The sequence below is a fragment of the Carcharodon carcharias genome, chromosome 12 (genome assembly GCF_017639515.1).
Source record: "Carcharodon carcharias isolate sCarCar2 chromosome 12, sCarCar2.pri, whole genome shotgun sequence".
NCBI lineage: Eukaryota > Metazoa > Chordata > Chondrichthyes > Lamniformes > Lamnidae > Carcharodon > Carcharodon carcharias.
In genome coordinates this window covers 113638077-113659757 of record NC_054478.1, presented here as the reverse complement: position 1 = coordinate 113659757, position 21681 = coordinate 113638077, and the positions used below count along the sequence as shown (strand labels likewise).

The 21681-nt window shown below is 43.9% G+C and overlaps 1 protein-coding gene across 1 annotated transcript in view; it reads left to right on the top strand.

Moving 5' to 3' along the window:
- Positions 1-21681, top strand: part of LOC121284854 (parathyroid hormone 2 receptor-like) — a 205272-nt gene that overhangs the window by 179990 nt on the left and 3601 nt on the right. Inside the window, exon 12 of the mRNA XM_041200675.1 lies at positions 7154-7195. Within this exon, the coding sequence (XP_041056609.1) occupies positions 7154-7195 (42 nt within the window). The remainder of the gene's footprint in view (positions 1-7153; positions 7196-21681) is intronic.

Below are 21681 nucleotides of genomic sequence, written 5' to 3'. Positions count from 1 at the left end.
CAATACAATCTAGGCCAAGCTATTATTTCAGTTATGAAGATAGATTGGACAGGTTGGGACTCCTTGAAGAGAAGAAGGCTGAGAGGAGATTTGATAGAGATGTTCAAAATCATGGAGGCTGGACAGAGTAGATAGGGAGAAGCTGTTCCCACTTGTAAAAGGGTCAAGGAGAGGTCACAGATTTAAAGTGATTTGCAAAGGAAGCAAGTGTGACATGAGAAAAAGGACTGCTGGAAGCCAGAAATCTGCTGGGTCCAAGTCAGACAATGAGCCTCTGGACTCAGTCATGTCACTGTTGCTGGAGCTGCAAAGGCAAGCTCCGGGACATCAGGAAGGGATGTCCGCTGCACTCCTCAGATTGTAAGGCATGATGGAAGAGCCCATCTGCCTTCCAGCTAACGCAATAACGCCAGCATGCTAATGCACTGAAGTCAACACTGGTAGGGTGGCGGCTGCCATGGAGACCTTGGTCCAGGATGTCACTCCTGCACTGTTGCATGGGCTCAACTCCATCGCTGATGCCATAGTTGGCCTCCAAAAGTGTGTACGCAAGAGAGGTGCCGGGCAGCTAGATCTCACTCCAGCTAGCCCTTCTCCTCAAGGAGTCAGCCAGAGCCCATTAGGTACCCATAAGGAGACGGATCAGCAGGTGCACACCCCAGGGACATCCGTCCAGGGGACTCCGAGAGTGTCTGGCTCATCCGAATTTTCTCTCCTGTGACCTCAGCAGCTCCAGCTCCACAGGCCGAGGAGAGTGCCACTGCCACACAGCAGGCTGGGGCCTTCCTGGTCTCCACCCTCTAGAGGATGCCTGCCAGACAGGGCACAGCAATCAGCAGGCTGCCTCTACCTACACTGTGATGGCTGAGGAGCATCCAAGATGTAGCAGCAGGGTTAGAAAAGTAAAGATGTAATTGCACATCCTGGGCGTGGGTGTTAATCTCTTGTACATAATGTTTACTATCGTAAATAAACTCCCAAGAATGTCTCTCTGCCTATGGCTCCTTGTTCTGATGAGCAGTGTTCGTGTCACTCAGATGTGGAAGCTTTCTTCACAAGATAAAGGCAGGTGTCTCAGTCCAGGGCCTCTTCCCTGTGCTTTGTGCAGCTTTCAGACCAAAGTGAAGGTCCGGCCTCGCACTGGACACATTCCTGATTCCTGCACCTCATTGATGCTTGTCATTGCTGCCAGAATGTTGTAGACATGCGTCACAGACTTCCCTCATTCTCTCTTGTGTGCTCTCAGCACCTTTAAGGTGGGGCTGGCCCCCAATTCTTCACTATCCGTGACCAGTGACGCTGTGCTCCTGAAGGGGTCAGGTGCTGAAGGTGGACAAAGGATCAGATGCTTTTAAAGTTTCTTGGCTGCATCTCTATGATATGACCCTGATCACAGCGCAAGCGAGCTACCCTCGGCCAGAAGGACTCAGACATTCTCAGAGACATGTGAAGATCTATGGAGTGTCCTCACTGCATGTCATCATCATCCTCCTGCAATCAACCAACTATTAGGGCCTGCACTGCATCTCCATGACAGGAGCATTATCACAGAGGGTACGTGCACTGCCATAAACCAAACCGGAGTCAAACGTTCATAGATTCAATAGAAGGATCTTATGGTGTCTCCTCACTGCATGTCATCATCCTCCCTGAATCTAGCAGCTATGAGGGCTTCCCAAGCATGCCTGCTTCATCTTGCTAGTGTGAGGATGTTATGAACTTGATTTTCCAGACAGGTTTCTCATTCGAAACATCAACCTTTATTTACAGGCTGCAGCAGCAGTTACATGCTTCCATCAAGCTCCACAAATAGAAGAAGAACTCCAACTCTAGGGTTCCCTGCATTTGGAGCTGATTCATTCAAGCTATCACATGATACTATACACCACAATAAATCTTAAAACTACAGTCGCTACATTTCATAAAACTCCAATTACTACAGAGGGCCTCCTGCCATCATTGTAGCCATCGAGGACCTCCTCATCCTCATTACCATCAGCATCCTCCTCATCAGAGGAGACCTCCATCTTCTCCTCAGCCAGCTCCTCTCCCCATTGCAACCAGGTTGTAAAGGGCACAACAGGTGACAATGATACATGACACCCTCTATGGTCTATAGGGCAGGTCTGCACCAGAACCTCATTTTCAGCATCCCAATGATCTGTTGTGCCAAGTTGCAGCATGAGCCTCATTATACCTTCACTCTGCTGCAGCCTGAGGCCACTCCACGTGTGGCATCAGCCACATCCTCTGCAGGTAGCCCTTGTCCCCAAGGAGCCATCCCTGCAGCTTCTGTGGATTCTGGAAGACTTCAGGAACATGTGACTGACTGAGGATGGAGGGGTTGTGCACACTCCCCGTAAACCATGCGCAGACCTGCAGGATGCATTTGTAATGGTCACACATTCAGCAAATGGAATCCCTTGCCGTTGACATAGTTGACCGTGTGTTGCGATGGAGCGCCATGTGAGTCAATGGCATCCTGCATCTGTGGGAAACCTGAGATCTGGACAAATCCAATTGCTCTTGTATCCTGGTTGTCCTGGTCTGGGGCGAAATACACAAAGCTATGTGCTCTCACGAAGATTGCATCCATGACACTATTGGATGCATTTGTTGGTAGAGGCTTGTGATATCGCACAGAGGCCACCTGTGGAGCCCTGAAAGGAGCCACTGGCGTGGAAATTGGGTGCTGCTGTCACTGGCAGTGGATGCCTTCCATGTCCCTGTGGCACCAAATCCTGCAGCATATGGCAGATGTGACCAACTAGTTCCCTAGACATGCACAGTCTTCGGTGACACCAGTTCTCTGTCATCTGCAGGATTAAAAGACCCTGGATCTAGCTGGGCGCCGGCCAGCGACAGCTCACCGTGGCTTTTCAGTGGTGTATGCGGGAGCCCCAGCCACCCCTTCTTCCAGAGGGTGCTGCTGCTCCATCTGTGCAGCCAGCGGTCTCTTCTCAGTTGTCTTCACTCTATGTAAGTCACGAGGCATACAACTAGGTCACCAGGCTCCATGATCCTGATATCCTGCATGATGAAAGAGAGGCACATGGATTAGCATGGGTGTAATAAGAATCTGTTTTGGTTAAGTCTGAAGGCCCCTTAACGAGTGCTCCGCAACGTTACTGTGTACTAATCTCCATGTTCCCCTCAAAGTGCAGCCAGCCAAGTGCATGCCTTTTATATGTTGTTGTGGAACACGTCGGCATGCTTTCCTGCCAATGTGGACTAACGATCCAATGGTGGGGGGTGGGGGGGGCCATTTCTGGTGGACTGGCCTAATAATGATATGCAAATGTATTACAATGAGGTTCTGACATCCAATGGCAGGAAATGCGGCCCATCATTTACGGGTGGAGTAGACAATTGCAAACTGGTTTCACAATGTCGTGAAACCGATTTTTAGCCTTCTCGCCATATTGTCCGCTCATGCCATCGAACACACCCGACACCAGCGGGCACGGATGATTCCGCCCCAAGTTCACAGCCTCAGAATCAGAAATTTAGATGCTACTATTGCCACAGTAGCCACCAATCATTTAAATACCCCCATTTCCAATCAAAATGCTATGCTTGTGGGAAAGTCAGTCATATACAGCATTCAGGAGTAGAGGAAAATAGTAATGTTTCAGGTCGTGGTAATGCTCCAGGTCACAGCCATGCACCAGGTTGAGGTTGTGGTAGATCTAAACTTCAGGAATCTGGAGATTTGAGAGTGCACATATGATAGATTTGGAAATAGAAGTTGATGCTATTGAGCAGGAAGATCAAGAGTTGTACTGAGAGAGCAAGCGACACAGCACAGTGGAAGATTAGATTAACAAGATTAAAGATATGATTCCAGCACCCACAGTAAAAATGAAATTCAGAGATTCACGGTTTACTTTCATGGTTGATACAACTGCAGCCATATCTGTTATCTTGGAAGGAGAGTATGAGAAATCCCTAAATTACATTCCCTTAAGCAAAACATGTGTCTAACTGATTAATTATTCCAATAACACTATTCCAGTGTTAGGTGAAGCTAGTATTAGAATGGAAAACAATGGTGCATCCTATTATTTACCACTGGATTTGTAGGAGGGAACAATTCTCCCTGATGGGAAGGGACTAGCTTAAGAAAATACAGTCAAACTGGGCCGAATTATTTACATTAGGAGAAAGAGTACGTCTGACATTGAGGAAGTGCCAAGAGGGCATAAAGGATCTTTGAGCAAGGAGGACCAAATGATAAAATTAGGCATCATAAAGCTGAAGTCAAGATAAAGGACATGTACATCTGACATTTTGTAAGGCTAGGCCAGTGCCTTAGGCACAGTTAGAAGCAGTAAGTAAAGAGATGAATAGAGGTATTAAAGAGTTAGTGAAAACTTGTGAAGTGTTTCTGAGAATGAGAAGTGAGCCAACCAAGGTTCCTTTCATTCCACGATCAAACATAAGAAAACTGTGGGAACAAGTACAAGTTAACTTTTTTGAAGTAGAAGGGAAAGATTACTTTGTTTTGGTTGATAGCTACAGCAAGTGGATAAAAATTGAGTCCATGCCCAATATCACAAGTGCCAAAACTATTGAAGTTCTGATAAGTTAGTTTGCATTTATCAATTGCCAGGGTTCTTGGTGTCAGATAATGGCCCGGTTTACATTCGAAGAATTTGAAATATTTCTAAGTAAGAATGGAATCAAACCCACTCTAATGCCACCACATCACCCAGAATTGAATGTTGCTGCAGAAAGAAGTGTATGGTTTGTGAAGAGGGCTTTGCAGAAGTATTTGCTAGGTGACAAGCTCAGCAGTAAGTTCCATGTTTCTCTTTGACACAGACTACGCAATTTTCTGTTTTCTTAAAGAATAATCCTGCAGTGTACAACAGGTTGATCACCTTACGAATTAGTATTTAAACATGCTCCTAGAACAAGGTTTGTTTTGCTTAAGCTTGACATCAATAGCAAAGTAGGAGAAAAGCAAGACAAAGTGAAGATGAGTCATGATACATGCGGCATGAAACTTAGAGAGTTGAGTGCTAGTCAGAAGATCATGGTGAAAAACCACCAAGGTGATGAGGAGAAGTATGCAATTGGAACTGTTGTAAAGAGATTAGGTACATTCACATATCTAGTGAAGATTAGAGAATGACTCTGTCAGTGCTATGTAGGTCATTTGAAAGAGGAAATCTGACAAAAGGAGAGCATGAGAAATCTCCTATAGTCCAAATTTCTCCTACTGCCCAAAGTGAAAGTCAGAAAGGAATTGAAAGTCAAAAAGAAACTTTAAAGTTTGACTGTACTACAGAATCCACCAGTACAGCAAAGTGAGTCAAAGTCTTTGATTAATACAAATCAATCAATATCACAGTCCCAATCATAAGCGGAGTTGGTAGTCAAAGTCCAAATTAGGCTTGGTCAGAGATGTTGAGAAAGCCGAATCATGCTAATGGATATGAATAGGTTAATTGAAATATGTAGGAAGGAAGAAGAAATGCATTGTCTTTTTCATTATGTCTTGACAAATGATGATATTTTAGTTAAACACCTACTGGTGTTAAGGGCAATTTGTTTTTGCTTGTAAATTACTCTGGAAGCATTAGTCATATGTTTCGGTTGTGATTACAGTAGCGACAAATGTGCAATCAACCTGTTAAATTTCAGATATTGTTAAAGTTTATTTAGCCATACTGTATTCTGGGAAATTATGTACATGTACCATTTTACATTTTAACATGTTTTTTTTTAAGGTGGGGAGGGAGCATAGTATATTGTGATAGCTGAGCATTTTGTTATGCCACCTTCTCTGCTGCCCTCTCTGTTGGGGAAGTGTAAATAAAATTAGTTCAACAATGGATGCCTGCAGTTGAGCATGTGTTGGCCTTAGTCAGTGCAATACACAACAGTGTGGTGTGGCCAAATTAGGTTTAAATCCATGCTGGTGGTAAAAACTCAGTGCATCAGAGGCTGATTTTTACTGTCTTGCAACATGTCAGCAAAAATGAGTGTGTGCTACTCTGATGCATGTAAAGTCATTATGCTGCATATAAATGGAAATGTACATTAAATAAAAAGTACTGCTTCCAGATTCTGTTATATTAGGAGTAAAACTTGCTGAAACAGACCCAATAATACTGTTAAGATTGCTTTATGTCTGTATGTGTCGGTTAATAGCCTAATTTTATATGAAAATATACCATTTGTTTCACTAAACTGGAGGCAAAAGATTTCCTCCTTATGCTACTCTGTAGCAAAATTATAAATGTGCTCACAAGAGCAAAGAGGAATTTTTCAACAAACAATATTGGTAACCTTGGGCCTTAAGACTGGCCTTGGACACACAAAAACAAGATTGAGGACCCTTTCGCTGGAAATTTCCTTGAAATTTACTTGCTCTCCACTGCTTCATCTTCACCAGAAATGTGGCATTACATTAGATCATTAGGAGTGGGTCATTTGCTCCTTGAGCTTGCTTCGCCCTTCAATTAGATCATGGGCGATTGCACTCCATCTCCTGCTTTTGCTCCATGTCCCTAGATACCCTTAACTAACAAAAATCACAAGTCTTGAGAACACCAAGTGTTCCAGCATCCATGGCCTTTTAGAAGGAGCGAGTTCTAGATTTTGTGTGAGAAAATGCTTCCTGATTTCACTCCTGAATGGCCAAGCTCTAATTTTAAGGTTTTTGTCTCATTGTTCACCTTAACACACGTAAAGAGGGCTTTCCTACAAAGTCATAGTGGTAGAGCAGGAGAAACTATAAGAAAATTCCTGACCTTTGTTACAGAATATTCATGAATTGATAGACTGCCACTATGATTTTCAAATAAGAAAATACAAGAATTTTAATCTGTCTGTTTGCTCATGTCTTAGCTCAGAAATGACTGCAGGATTAAACTCTTCTTTAATAGTCAAGTAATAAATAATTCAGAAGTTGAGAGGAAAATAACATCTATTTCTTGCATAAGTGTTAAGCTAAAGTTGTTGCATGTTATGTCATTTTATTGTCCTGGAAAACATAGATCTGTTTTGAAAAACAAAGCAGTGACTGTCCAAACTCCTGCAAATCTTGCTTTAAAATCAAATTTTTAAGTTACTTTTCTATTTCAGCTTTTGACTGATTTAACCATGTACATTTTATCTTTCTGGATGTACCTGTTCCTTGCAGGGATTCTTTGTTGCAATTATCTACTGTTTCTGCAATGGAGAGGTAAGCAATTCTTCTACTTCTGAGAAACTACTTGCTTTAAGGTTGAATTGTTCATTTTTTTCAGTGTGAGTTCTTGTTTTCCCCATACACATGCAAAGAAACCTTCAAAGGTTCAGTGTGTGCTTGAGCTTCACAAAACAATCCGAACTAGTCGATTTTATTCAGGCTTTTAGTCATTTAAAATGGCACTACAGAAAATATTTGGTGTAAATAGGATGGAAAGTTACGAAGCTACAGCATAAGATCTGTGTTCACATGAAGTTACAGAGAAGTGCACTTAGTATTTAAGAAGGGCTGGAATTTTTGAAAGCTGGTTAGTACAGAAAACCAGGACATGGGTTACATGACTATAGAGACCAGTGTACAGATTAAGAATGAAAGGCTACTTTTGGTCAGGGGCGCTAGGAAGCTGGAAGCTTGTCTGAAAGTAATGGAGATGTAAGGCTTGAGTTGAAATGGGATCAGAGAAGAGGTCCCACCACATCCTCCATTGAAACCAAAGTTTCAGAAAGGCTGAAAGATGTGCCTGCTTAAATCCCAACAGCAGATATTTTAACTGTTAAACTAGTTTAAATGATCACGAGATGACAAAAGATCATTTGGCCCAACTTAGTTCATTCATCCAGAAAGATTCTTATTCCCTTCATCTAACTGTCTCCCGAAGAACTTCCGTTTATTTCCTCGTCTCCTATCCAAAAATCCATTCATGTGTTGATCACTCTGTGTGAAGAGCCATCTCTAGATACCAGTCTGAAATTTACTTTTTACAGTTTATAATCTGTATCTAATAGTCATGATTTAGTTCAAAATTTTGGCCCTGAACTTCTGATCTCCGGAGGGTTATACCTGGGAGGTACCCCAAAAGGTGCGGTGGAGGACCCCCTGGAAATCCTCACACAAGGACTGCATGGAAATTGCCTGGGAAGTTTAAACTTCTGATGGGCAATTACCCTGTATCTGGAAACATCTGAAACTCTGACTTAAATCAAAGACTTCGGATGGTTCCAACTCGCTTAGTAGAATAGTTACTCACAGAAAGTTAGAAGGATTAAAACCATAACTCCTGGGTAACTATGGCACTGATGCCCCCGACCCTCACCCCAGCAAAATCCCCTGACTACCCACCCTGACTACCCCACTGCTCCTCCTCCGACCATAGAAGTGGTCAAATGACAGCCCCTGACTACTCCCCACTGACGGACCACTCCGCCCAACAACTCACCTGACCCACCCCCACCCCACCCCCCGAACCCTCAGCCATCCAACATGCTGTCCAATGCTCATACCCCATGATTACAACGCCCTACACCCGCCCCCCCACCCCAGCTACCCTCCCACTCCTCCTAACCCCTTGACTACCCTCCCAGCACCCCTTGACTACTCCCTACCTTCAGACTTAAACCCCCACCACCTGACTACCCTTCCAACTCCCCCCCACCCCACGACCGCGCCTCACTCCTCTGACCACCCTTCCAACCCATGACCATCTGCCGGCTCCCACCCCCCCCCCCCCCCCCCCCCGCCTTGCCAACTACCTTCTCAATTGTCATGACTACCCTTCTGACACCCCCCTGACTACCTCCCCAACCCGCTGACCACACCTCCAACCCTCCGGTCAACTTGCATTTTACGACTATCGTTCTGACAACCCAGCCGCTTACTCCCCCACCCTGACCATGTGATGACACGCCCACCCACAAACTACCCTACCACACCCCTCTCAACCACCCCCCAACCCACAACTACCCAAGCCCTGACTACACACTTGACCCTCACCCCTGACTACTGCCATCCTCTGTCTATCCCTCCATCCTCCTGACCTCTCCCACTCCTCCTACTCTCCCGATGCCCTCACCCCCTGACCACCCAACCACCCAGTCCCTTCCCAAACACCCAACAACCATCCACCCATCAATCACCAGATGGCACACCCCCAACCACCCTAATTCCTCACCCTTATACACTTACTGTATTAATTATGGTTTTATTTAGGTGTGTATAAAGGTGTGTAATGCAACTTTAAGAATAATACTTGTTAGGCAAAATCTGTAGTAACCAATAGGAGAGTAGCGCGGACTACCTCAACAGTCAGTGTAGAGCTAGAGTTAGAGTTGAAAGCACACATGTGGTTGCTGCTGAGTATATTGTAAATAAACTTAATGTTTACACCCAAGAAGTGTCTGCAAATCAACTCCATCATTAATAGTACAACTTGTACTATTGTGTATACTATTGTATACAACTTGTGGGCAACAAACTGGTGATGAGGATAAAACAGGATTGAACAGAAGAAATCAAGTTAGAAAGAAATCGACACTGTAGCTCACCCAGTGATTGTAAGTAGCAAGCCCTGCTAGAATTGAAGAAGTTATCCCCTCTCAAAATGCCACAATTTGGGAAAATGAATCCTCTTGAAGCAGCCACAGACGATTGGTCTCAATACATAGAACACCTCACATTCTTTTTTCAAGTGAATGAGATTACGGGGGAAGAGAAGAGGCGAGTGATCCTGTTGAGTACTTGTGGGAGCAAAACCTACAGCTTGATTCTAAGTTTGAAGGCACCCAGTGCCCCAGAGTTGAAGAACCTCGTGAAGCGTCACTTCCAACCCAAGCCCTCAGTCACGATGCAGAGGTTCGGGTTTAATTCATGAAATAGAACCCCGGGTAAGACAATTGCATGCTACGTGGCAAATCTGAAGCAATTAACAGAACATTGAAAGTTCGGTGTAACTCTGGATGACATGCTCAGAGATCATTTAGTGTGTGGTGTGAAAGAGGACTCTATTCAGTAAAGATTATTGTCTGAAGTGAATTGGGATTTCAAGAAGGCACTAGAGATAACACTGGCCATGGAAAACACAGTAAGAGATTCAAAAGCAATACAGGGTGCACAAAATGGCGCTGTCTTCCATGTCAGGCTGAAATGTCATCCGAAAGTGGCGTGAAAAAGTGAGACTCTGCTGAAAAGTGGGAAATAGCCCCCACTAGCCGAAGAATAAAGAAAAATAACTCAGCAGCAAAATCAAAGAATAATTTGAATAGAGGTGGAAATGAGCAGTCTTTTAGCGATTGGCAGCTAAAAAAAATCAAATGCTACTATTGTCATAGAAATGGACATATGATGAGGCAATGCAAGGAAGGATTCAAGCAGGCTTGTAAACAAAAGAAGAAGCCCAATGAAATCTACAATGTAGAAGAACTTGAAACAACAAATTCAGACATTTACTAGTTTACTCTGAAAGTTGGTGTGGTAATCTGAGGTGTAATACACCTTTAAGAGACTGTGAGCAGATTGACCACGTGACTGTAAGACCCAATAACTGTGTAGTGCGGGCTACCATGTAAATGTTAGTCTAGAGCAGGGTCTGGCTGGAGAAGTGCACATCATATTAATGCTCTGTTGTTTGTGTAAATAAATAGTACGTGTTTCATTTCATATTGGTCTCTGCGCCTACAGTATAATTGTAATTAGCTCACCTGTTGACAGATAAGCGTGCAACCGTTTCGCGAGCAAAGTGACCCATAACAGTTGGAAAGACAGAACCAATATTTGTCACAGTAAAAGTAAATGCAAACCTGTTAGAAACAAAGTGGACACATAACAACTGGCGATGAGGCAAAACACCACCAGTCGATGATACCAAGCAAAGCCACAAAAACTCAACTGTACTGAAGTAGCTGTGCCTGCAGGCCGATTTTAAGTGCATTACAATTGTAAACCATCATTGTAGTCATTGAAGCCATCGCCCTCCAATATGCCACAATTTGGCAGCGTCGAACCGTTTGATCAGACCACTGATGACTGCTCACATTATATAGTTTTTTTTCTTTTTGGCCAGCGACATATTGGGGGTGGAAAAGAGGCAGGCAATCCTCTTGTTGACGTGTGGCAGTAAAACATACAGCCTAATTTGTAGTCTATCGGCACCCAATGCCCCAGATTCCAAGAGCTTTCATCAGTTGGTGAATCTAGTGAAAGGCCATTTCCTTGGTAACAAAGCAGTGTTTTAAATTCAATTCGAGGTGTCACGCCCGTGGAGAGACAGTCGCTTGCTCTGTGGCAGCCTTAAAACAATTAACAGAGCACTGTGAGTTTGGGACATCGATTAAAGACATGTTAAGAGACCAATTAGTGTGTGGAATTAACGAAGACACCATTCAAATAAGGTTGCTGTCTGAGACAAATTTAGATTTCAGCAAAGCCTTGGAGTTGGTGTTTGCAATGGAAAGTGCAGTCAGGGACTCAGAAGGAATCAAGGGAGTACAAAATGGTGCCGTTCTTCACATCGGGAGGGAGGCACTGGCTAGAAATGGCGCGAAAGCGCAGGGCTCCGTGTAAAGGCAGGAAACAGCTGCCATTAACAGACCAGCAAAAAGCAATGGCTTAACGGATAAAAACCACATTCATAATAGCAGAATTGGAACCAGGCAGCCTTCAAACGAACAACAATTTAAAAGAACTGAGTGCTTCTACTGTCATCGCAATGGACACGTTATGCAATATTGTAAAGAAAGATCGAGGCCAAAGTTCAAACAAAAAGGCAGAAGCCATGAAATTTATATAATGGAGGAGTCAGAAGAAACAGCCAGATATTTACTCCCTGCACAATTTGAAAATGATAGTAGAAACATGATAGCAGGAGTCAACAGAAAACCCCTTCGAATGGAGGTGGATACAGGCACATCCATGACAGTCATAGGAGAACACACATTTAAGTATCTGAACGGAGGTGGCCATCCACTAAAGCTCAAACTCAGATGCCAGACTAAAGACATACACTGGCGAAAACATACAAGTGAAATGTATATGCAAGGTTCCAGTACAATATGGAGGCCAGTCTACTAACCTACCCTTGATAATGGTAGCAGGGGAGGGTCCAATTCAGCATGGTCGGAACTGGCTTAAGGAAATAAAATTGGAGTGAACTGAGATTTTCCAACTCAGACTGAAAGATCTATAAGAATTATTTTAGAAATATGCCCCTGTATTCAGGGAAGAGCCTGGTAAGATTCTGGGACTGCAAGGCAAAATCCACGTAGATCCCGGAGCAACCCCCAGATATTTGAAGGCGAGGCCAGTCCCCTATGCATTATGAGAAAAGGTGGATATTGAATTGGACAGGCTGGAAAGGTTGGGAGTCTTACAACCTGCACAATTTTCCGAATGGGCAGCGCTCATGGTTCCAGATCTAAAGCCTGAACAGAGTGTACGAATATATGGGGACTACAAGGCGACCGTTAACAAAGTAGCCAAACTTGATAGGCACCCTTCATCAAAAATTGATGAATTGTACTCCAAGTTGGCAGGGGGAACCGCATATATGATACTCAACATGAGCCATGCTTACCAGCAGGTTGAGCTAGAAAAGACCTCTCAGGACTATCAACATACCAGTATACCAGGATACCCTTCGGAGTCTCATCGGCTTGCGCCATTTTCCAACGGAGTATGGAAAATTTGCTCCAAGGTCTATCTCGTGTGGTGGTTTATCTCTAATGTCCTAGTAACAGGACTGACTAATGAAGAACACTTGGCTCATATTTATATATATATATATATATAAGATTCTTAGGGGGCTTGACAGGGTAGATGCTGAGAGGTGGTTTCTCCTTGTGGGAGAGTCTAGGACCAGAGGGCAACCTCAGAGTAAGGGGTGACACATTTAAAACAGAGATGAGGAGGAATTTCTTCACTCAGAGGGTAGTGAATCTGTGGAATTCTTTACCGCAGAGAGCTGTAGAAGCTAAATCGTTAATTATATTCAAGATGGAGATAGACAGATTTTTAATCAGTAAGGGAATGGAGGGTTATGGGGAAAATGCAGCAAAGTGGAGTTGAGAATTATCACATCAGCCATGATTTCATTGAATGGCAGAGCAGACTCAATAGCCTACTTCTGCTCCTACGTCTTATGGTCTTATGGTCTAACTTGGAAGGGGTATTGAAGTGTTTCTCACAAGCTGGAGTATGCTTGAAAAAGGAAAAATGTATCTTCGAAGCAAAAGAAGTGATTTACCTGGGTCATAGGGTCGACTCGCAGGGTCTTCGCCCAGTAGAAGAAAAGGTGAGAGTATTTGTGAGGTGCCAGCCCCGAAAAATGCCACAGAACTCAAGTCCTTCTTGGGAATAGTTAACTACTACGGTCATTTTCTCCCACATTTGTTGACAATACTGGCTACATTATACGGGTTACTCAAGAAAAATCACAGGTGAACTTGGCAAACTCCACCAGGCTTTTACGGCAGTAAAGCAGTTACTACGTTCATCGGCTCTGGTACATTTCAATCCAAAAAAACAATTGATTTTAATATGATGCATCCCCTTATGGATTTGGGGTAGTAGTCTCCCACTGGATGAAAGATAGCTCTGAACGGCCCATTGGCTTCATTTTAAGAACACTGTGAGGCAGAACGAAGATACTCACAAATAGAAAAAGAAGACTTTTGCATTGTATTTGGCATCCATTGTTGCCACTTCACCAACCACAAGCCACTACTAGGTTTGCTTAGGAAAGATGAGGCGATACCCCCAGTGATTTTGGCACGCATCCAAAGGTGGGCACTGATTCTAGCTGCTTACAAATATACTTTTATCCACAGGCCAGGAAGCCAGATTGCCAATACTGACACGCTGAGCCAATTACCCCTGAGGACAGCAATGTGAATGGCCCCAACCCTCAAGAACTTGTCTTGTTATTAAATTTTCTGGATTCATCACCAATGAACCCTAAACAGATCAGAGAATAGACCAACTATGATCCAATTTTGTCTCACGTCGGGAAACAAGCCTTGCGGGGATGGTCTAATGAGCCAAGGTTGGACAAAATGAACACCTATTTTAACAGGAAATATGAGCTCACCTGCCAAGATGGCACCTTACTGTGGGGAGTGAGAGTCATTGTGCCTCACAGAAGAAGAAGACCATTATTGATAGAATTGCCAATGAAAATGTTGGTGTGTGGCTATTTATGGTAGCTAGGGATGGACATTGAGATTGAAAACATGGTCAAGAGCTGCATGCAATGCCAACAGGTGCAGTAATTGCCTCCTTCTGCTCTGCTGCATCCTTGGGAATGGCCAGGAAGGCCATGGGTCTGCCTCCACGTTGACCAAGTGGGACCTTTTTTGAGCACAATGTTCCTCTTACTTATCGACTCCCACTCCAAGTGGATGGATGTATACAAGGTGCGATCACCCATATCTGCCGCTACCATAGACAGATTGGATCAGAGTTTTGCGATACACGGTTTACCACAGGCAGCAATGTCTGACGATGGAACAGCATTCACAAGCGGGGAATTCCAATGATTTACAACTCTCAATGGCACAACACGTGTCAAGACCTCGCCATACCACACTGCATCCATTCGGTTGGCCAAGAGGGCGGTCCTGACCCTTAAGGCCGAAATGAAAAAACTAGAGGGGGCTCCATTGCAACGAAGTTACCGCGCCTCCTGCTCAGCTACAGAACCATGCGATGTATGACCACTGGTATTGCCCCCGCAGAGTTATGAATGAAGAGACAACTTAGGGCACAGTTAAGCCTCAAGGCCAAATTTAAGGGAGAGGGTAGAGAGAAGTCAGGAGGCCCAGAAAAATGAACACGGTTATCATAGTCGTGAAGAAACTTCAGAGTAGGGAAAGCTGTTTTCGCAAAGAACTTTGGAGATGGACCCAAATGGCTATCTGGTGAAGTCAGTGCAGTGACAGAACCCCTGTCCTAACACATATCGGTTGAAGGTCGGTTAATCAGGAGGCATATAGATGACCTCAGGAAACTGGAAACAGATCCACAAGAAAAGGTGCGCCAAGCATTCCCTTTGGAGTCCACAAAAGAAGTAGAAGGAAGTCCTCTTGCTTTGGAAGTACCTGCAGAATCAATTCAGCCTGAGAGAGTTGAAGAGCCAAACTTGCAGGTCCCTACTGGGGAGCCTCATGAACAGATAACTCCTGAGAGGGAGGTCTCAGATAAACCACCTGAAGTCATAGAACTACGACTGTTGATACATTTGATAAAGCCTCCTGAGAGAATAAATTTGTAAATAGTTCAATTTTTGTAAATGGTTAACATATCGTAAAATGTACTTTCAAGTAAAGGGGGAAGGATGTGGTAATCTGAGGTGTAACACACCTTTAAGAGACTGTGAGTAGATTGACCACATGACTGCAAGACCCAATAGCTGTGCAGCATGGGCTATCATGTAAATATTAGTCTAGGGCAGCGTCTGGGTGGAGAAGCACACATCATGTTAATGCTCTGTTGTTTGTGTAAATAAATAGTATGTCCTTCATTTCATATTGGTCTCTGTGTCTGCCGTGTATTGTAATTGACTCACCTGCTGACAGATAAGCGCGCAACTGTTTCATGAGCAAAGCGACCCATAATCAAAGCACAACAGTTTGAAAGACAGAACCAATATTTGTCACAGTGAAAGTAAATAGCAAACCTGTTAGAATGGAAGTGGACACAGGAGCTTCCACCACAGTAATTGGGGAACATACCTTCAGATGTTTGAATAATGGTGAAAATCAATTAATTTTGGAACGAACAGATGCCAAGCTAAAAACATAACATATATGGGTGAAGACATTCAAGTAAAGGGCATAAGCAGAGTAACTATCCATTAGGGAAGCCAATTGGCAAAGGTTAGTATTGAGAGGCAGAGGACCAAGTCTTCTAGGGCAAAATTGGCTAAGGGAAATCAACCTTGATGGGCCACTGAGATTCCAAAAGGAAGCTGGAATCATTCCTGCTTTGAAAAAGGAGTGTGTAAGGACTCCAATAACCTGAAGAAATGCAGGCTGCCTTAAGCCAAAACCTGGAAGAACGGCAGAAGAAACTCGAAGAAACCCTGCTTGATGACAGTTCGAGACGAGGTGAGCAACCTTTGCAGGGAAAAGGAAAACCCATGAAATACCTTCACACACTACAAGATTCCCTCAGGTCAAAGTCTGTATCTTTGGAAAAGTATGAAGAGAAACAAAGAATTCAGCACCTCTCTGAACAAACTGAAGAATGAGTTGGCGGAGAAGACACAACAATGCTCAATTTTCCAGGATGCAGCAAACAAATACAAAAAAAGAGATAGAAGAGTTGAAGAATCAGCTAAATGAAGCCAAAGAAACTTTGGAAGCAAAAGTCACAGCATTTTCCAAGAAGCAGACAGATAATGAAATTTTGGGAGACCCAGCCACTGAGCTCAGGTAAGTTGAGCTTCCATCTGAGAGAAGTCTTGCCAATAGTGAAGTCAAATCCAAGGCTGAGATTAAAGTCTGTGTTAGAAAAGTACATGTTCCAAGCAAGGGAGGAAATCTATTTGGGTCACTGGGCCTCCACTCGGTTAAGGAGAAAGTGAGAGCCTTAAGAGAGGCACTGTGCCACAGAACGCCTCAGAGCTCAAATCATTCCTTAGAATGATCAAATATTATGGGTGGTTCTTACCCAATTTGTCTACAGTGCTGACCCCCCTGCATTCTCTACTCAAAAAGAACCAACGTTGGCCTTGAGAGGTGCCCCAGAAAGAAGCTTTCATAAAGGTGAAACAATTGTTGCACTCATCCAACCTATCAGTGCATTATGACCAGACGAAAGAATTAGTACTGACATGTGACGCATCTCCCTATTGAGTGAGAGCAGTGCTCTCTCATCGGATGGACAATGGGACGGAATGGCCAATAGGTTACATATCAAGAATATCCACCACAGCGGCCTTTGCAAGAAAGTGATGAGCACATTCAAGTTCCACAGGAACTTGTTTTACTGTTAAATTTATTAGATTCCTTGCCGGTGTGTGCTCGACAGATCAGAGACCAGACAAGTTGGGACCCAGTCCTATCTCAAATATGAGAATAAGTTCTGCATGGTTGGTCACAGGAGCCCATATCTGATGAAATGAAACCATACTTCAGCAGAAGATGTGAAATAACCAGCCAGGATCGCACCTTTATTGTGGGGAGCATGAGTGATAGTTCCTCTAAAGGGAAGGGAGCCACTTTTAATTAAACTACACAGTGCCCATTTAGGAATTTCCCAAATGAAGACCATAACACATGGTTATCTGTGGTGGCCTGGGATGGATGGTGAAATAGGGAACTTCGTAAAGCACTGTGTGCAATGTCACCAACTGCAAACATTGCCAGTGCCAGCTCCATTACACCCATGGGAGCGGCCAGGTAGACCCTGAGTGCAGTTGCACATTGACTACGTTGGACCTTTACTGGGAAGAATGTTTCTGCTCATTGTCGATACCCATTCACAATAATTGGATGCATATTCCCCAATGTCGGGCACTACAATTGAGAAACTATGTCAGAGTTTTGCCATTCACTGACTTACCAGAAGTAGTTGTTTCCAATTGACAGCATGGCATTTACGAGTGCTGAGTTTCAATGGTTTATGAGCATCAATGACATCACTCGTGAAAACTGCACTGTACTACCATTCCTCAAATGGACTGGCCAAAAGAACGGTTCAAATATTCAAGGCAGGCATGAAAATGCTAACTGGCGATTCCTTGGCAACCAAACTAGCACGCTTTCTTTTTTGTTACAAGACTACCCCTCACAAAACAACAGGTGTCACACCTGCAGAGTTATTGTTGAAATGCCGTCTCAAGATGAGATTGAGCTTAATACTGCCGAATTCAGAGGGAAGTGGGAAAGGAGTTAGGGAAACCAGAAAACTAGACACGACTGGCATTGTCATGAGAGGAAATTTACTGTGGGAGAGCTGTATATGTGAAAAACTTCAGGGAAGAACCAAAATGGTTACCAGATGAAATAAGTGTGGTGACTGGACCTCTATCTTACCATATGGAGCTGGAAGGCCAGATCATCTGTAAACATGTGGACCATTTAAGGACAAGAGAGACAAATCATCAAGATATGGTTCCACCAGTGACCATGACTGGGTCTGCATTTCCTGTTCAGGATACTCAATCCAACACTGACATGTCTGATGTTCCTCTAAGAGTTGAGGATACAGAAGTGCAAGTGCCCACCGAAGCACCTGATGTTCAGGCAACTCTGGAAAAGGAAGTTCCTGACAAAGAACCTGAAGTTGTGGAGCTGTGACGTTCCACATGCACCAGAAAACCACCTAAAAGACTGAACTTGTAAATTCCTTACCTAGTGTAAATATTATGTTCTCTTGAAAAATATGTACTTGTAAATATAATAGGTATAGCTGAGTTAAAAGGGGAGGAATATAGTAATTATGGTTTTATTTAGTGTGTAATGTACCTTTTTAAGAATAATACTTATTAGGCAAGATCACAGGTTAATAAGACCATAAGACATAGGAGCAGAAATTAGGCCAATTGGCCCATCGAGTCTGTTCCGCCATTCAATCATGGCTAAGAGGTTTCTCAACCCCATTCTCCCACCTTCTCCCCGTAACCTTAGATCCCCTTACCAATCAAGAACCTATCTATCTCAGCCTTAAATACACTCAATGACCTGGCCTCCACAGCCTTCTGTGGCAACGAATTCCATAGATTCACCACTCTCTGGCTAAAGAAGTTTCTCCTCATCTCTGTTCTAAAAGGTCTTCCCTTTACTCTGAGGCTGTGCCCTCAGGTCCTTATCTCTCCTACTAAAGGAAACATCTTCCCCACGTCCACTCTATCCAGGCCTTTCAGTATTCTGTAAGTTTCAATCAGATCCCCCTCATCCTTCTAAACTACATTGAGTATAGACCCAGAGTCCACAAACGTTTCTCATATGTTAAGCCTTTCATTCCTGGGATCATTCTCGTGAACTTCCTCTGGACCCTCTCCAGGGCCAGCACATCCTTCCTGAGATATGGGGCCCAAAATTGCTCATAATATTCTAAATGTGGTCTGACCAGAGCCTTATAAAGCCTCAGCAGCACATCCCTGCTTTTATATTCTAGTCCTCTCGAAATAAATGCCAACATTGCATTTGCCTTCCTAACTACCGACTCATCCTGCAAGTTAACCTTAAGAGAATCCTGGACTAGGACTCCCAAGTCCCCTTGCACTTCAGATTTCTGAATTCTCTCCCCATTTAGAAAACAGTCTATGCCTCTATTCTTCCTACAAAAGTGCATGACCTCACACTTCCCCACGTTGTATTCCATCTGCCACTTCTTCTTTACCCATTCTCCTAACCTCCCCACCTCCTCAAGACTACCTGTCCCTCCACCTATCTTTGTATCATCTGCAAACTTAGCCAGGATGCCCTCAGTTCCTTCATCTAGCTCATTAATGTATAAAGTGAAAAGATGTGGTCCCAACACTGACCCCTGCGGAACCCCACTAGTCACCGGCCGCCATCCTGAGAAGGACTCCCTTATCCCCACTCTCTGCCTCCTGCCAGACAGCCAATCTTCTATCCATGCTAGTACCTTGCCTCTAACACCATGGGTTCTTATCTTACTGAACAGCCTCCTATGTGGCACCTTGTCAAAAGCCTTCTGGAAGTCCAAGTAGATAACATCCATTGGCTCTCCTTTGTCTAACCTACTCGGTACCTCCTCAAAGAATTCTAACAGATTTGTCAGGCATGACCTCCCCTTGATGAAACTATGCTGACTTTGCCCGATTTTACCATGCACTTCCAAGTATTCTGAAATCTCATCCTTAATAATAGACTCTAAAATCTTACCAATAACCAAGGTCAGGCTAATCGGCCTTTTGCCTCACTCCCTTCTTAAACAGGGGGGGGGTTACATTAGTGATTTTCCATTCCTCTGGGACCCTCCCTGACTTCAGTGATTCCTGAAAGATCACAACTAACGCCTCCACTATCTCTTCAGCTATCTCCTTCAGAACTCTGGGGTGTAATCCATCTGGTCCAGGTGATTTATCACCTTCAGACCTTTGAGTTTTCCTAGCACCTTCTCCTTGGTAATGGCCACCATACTCATCTCTGCCCCCCAACTCTCTTGGAGTTTGGCGATGTTACTCATGACTTCCACCGTGAAGACTGACACAATGTATCTATTCAGTTCCTCTGCCATTTCTTTGTTCCCCACTACTACTTCTCCAGCGTCATCTTCCAGCGGCCCAATGTCCACTTTTGCCTCCCTCTGACCCTTTATATATCTAAAAAAACTCTTGCAATCTTCTTTTATATTATTGGCTAGTTTACCCTCATATTTAATCTTCTCTCTCCTTATTTCTTTTCTAGTTGTCCTCTGTTGGTCTTTGTAGGCTTCCCAATCCCCTGGCTTCCCACTGCTCTTTGCCGTATTATATGCTTTCTCTTTAGCTTTTATGCTGTCCCTGAGTTCCCTTGTTAGCCATGGTTGCCTCGTCTTCCCTTTAGTATGCTTTTTCTTCCTAGGGATGAATTTTTGCTGTGTCTCCCAAATTACTCCCAGAAACTCCTGCCATTGCTGTTCCACTGCCTTTCCTGCTAGGCTCATCTCCCAGTCAACTCTGGCCAGCTCCTCCCTCATGCCTCTGTAGTTGCCTTTATTCAACTGTGGTACCGTTACATCTGATTCCAGCTTTTTCCTCTCAAATTGCAGGGTAAATTCTATCATATTATGGTCACTTGCTCCTAAGGGTTCTTTCACCTTAAGCTCCCTTATCAAATCTGCCTCATTACAAATCACTAAATCTAGAATTGCTTGTTCCCTAGTGGGCTCCACCACAAACTGCTTCAGAAAGCCATCTCGTAGACATTCCACAAATTTCTTTTCTTGGAATCCACTACCAACCTGATTTTCCCAGTCTACCTGCATATTGAAATCCCCCATGATCACAGTAACCTTGCCTTTCTTACACACCTTTTCTATCTCCTGGTGTATCTTGTGCCCTACATCCTGACTAATGTTCGGAGGCCTGTACATAACTCCCATTATGGTTTTTTTTTTACCTTTGCGGTTCCTCAACTCTACCCACACAGATTCTACATCATCTGACCCTACATCATTTCTTGCTATTGATTTAATTTCATTTCTTACTAACAAAGCAACCCCACCCCCTCTGCCAACCTGCCTATCTTTTCGATAGGATGTATATCCTTGGATATTTAGCTCCCAGTCCTGATCCCCTTGCAGCCATGTCTCCGTAATGCCCACCACATCATACCTGCCAATTTCAATCTGCGCCACATGCTCATTTACCTTATTTCGTATACCGCGTGCATTCAGATACAACACCTTCAGTCCTGTATTTCCCGTCGCCTTTCTCATTGTCATCCCTTTATCTGATGTGTTTGAAGTTAGATTCCTTGCCCTTTCCAAACACTCTGTCCTATTTTGTGTTCTGGAGACTTTAATAGCCTCTCCTGGGCTCTCCTTTCTGTAGTAACCAATAGGAGAGTGGTGCAGGCTACTCAGTAGTCAGTGTAGAGACAGAGTTGGAGTTGAAAGCACACATGTAGTTGCTGCTGAGTATATTGTAAATAACCGTAATGTTTTCACCAAGGAGTATCAGCAGATCAACTCTATCATTACTAGTACAACTCAGCCACCCTACAACACTTAGCTACTCCCTGGCTTCTCAAAGTGGC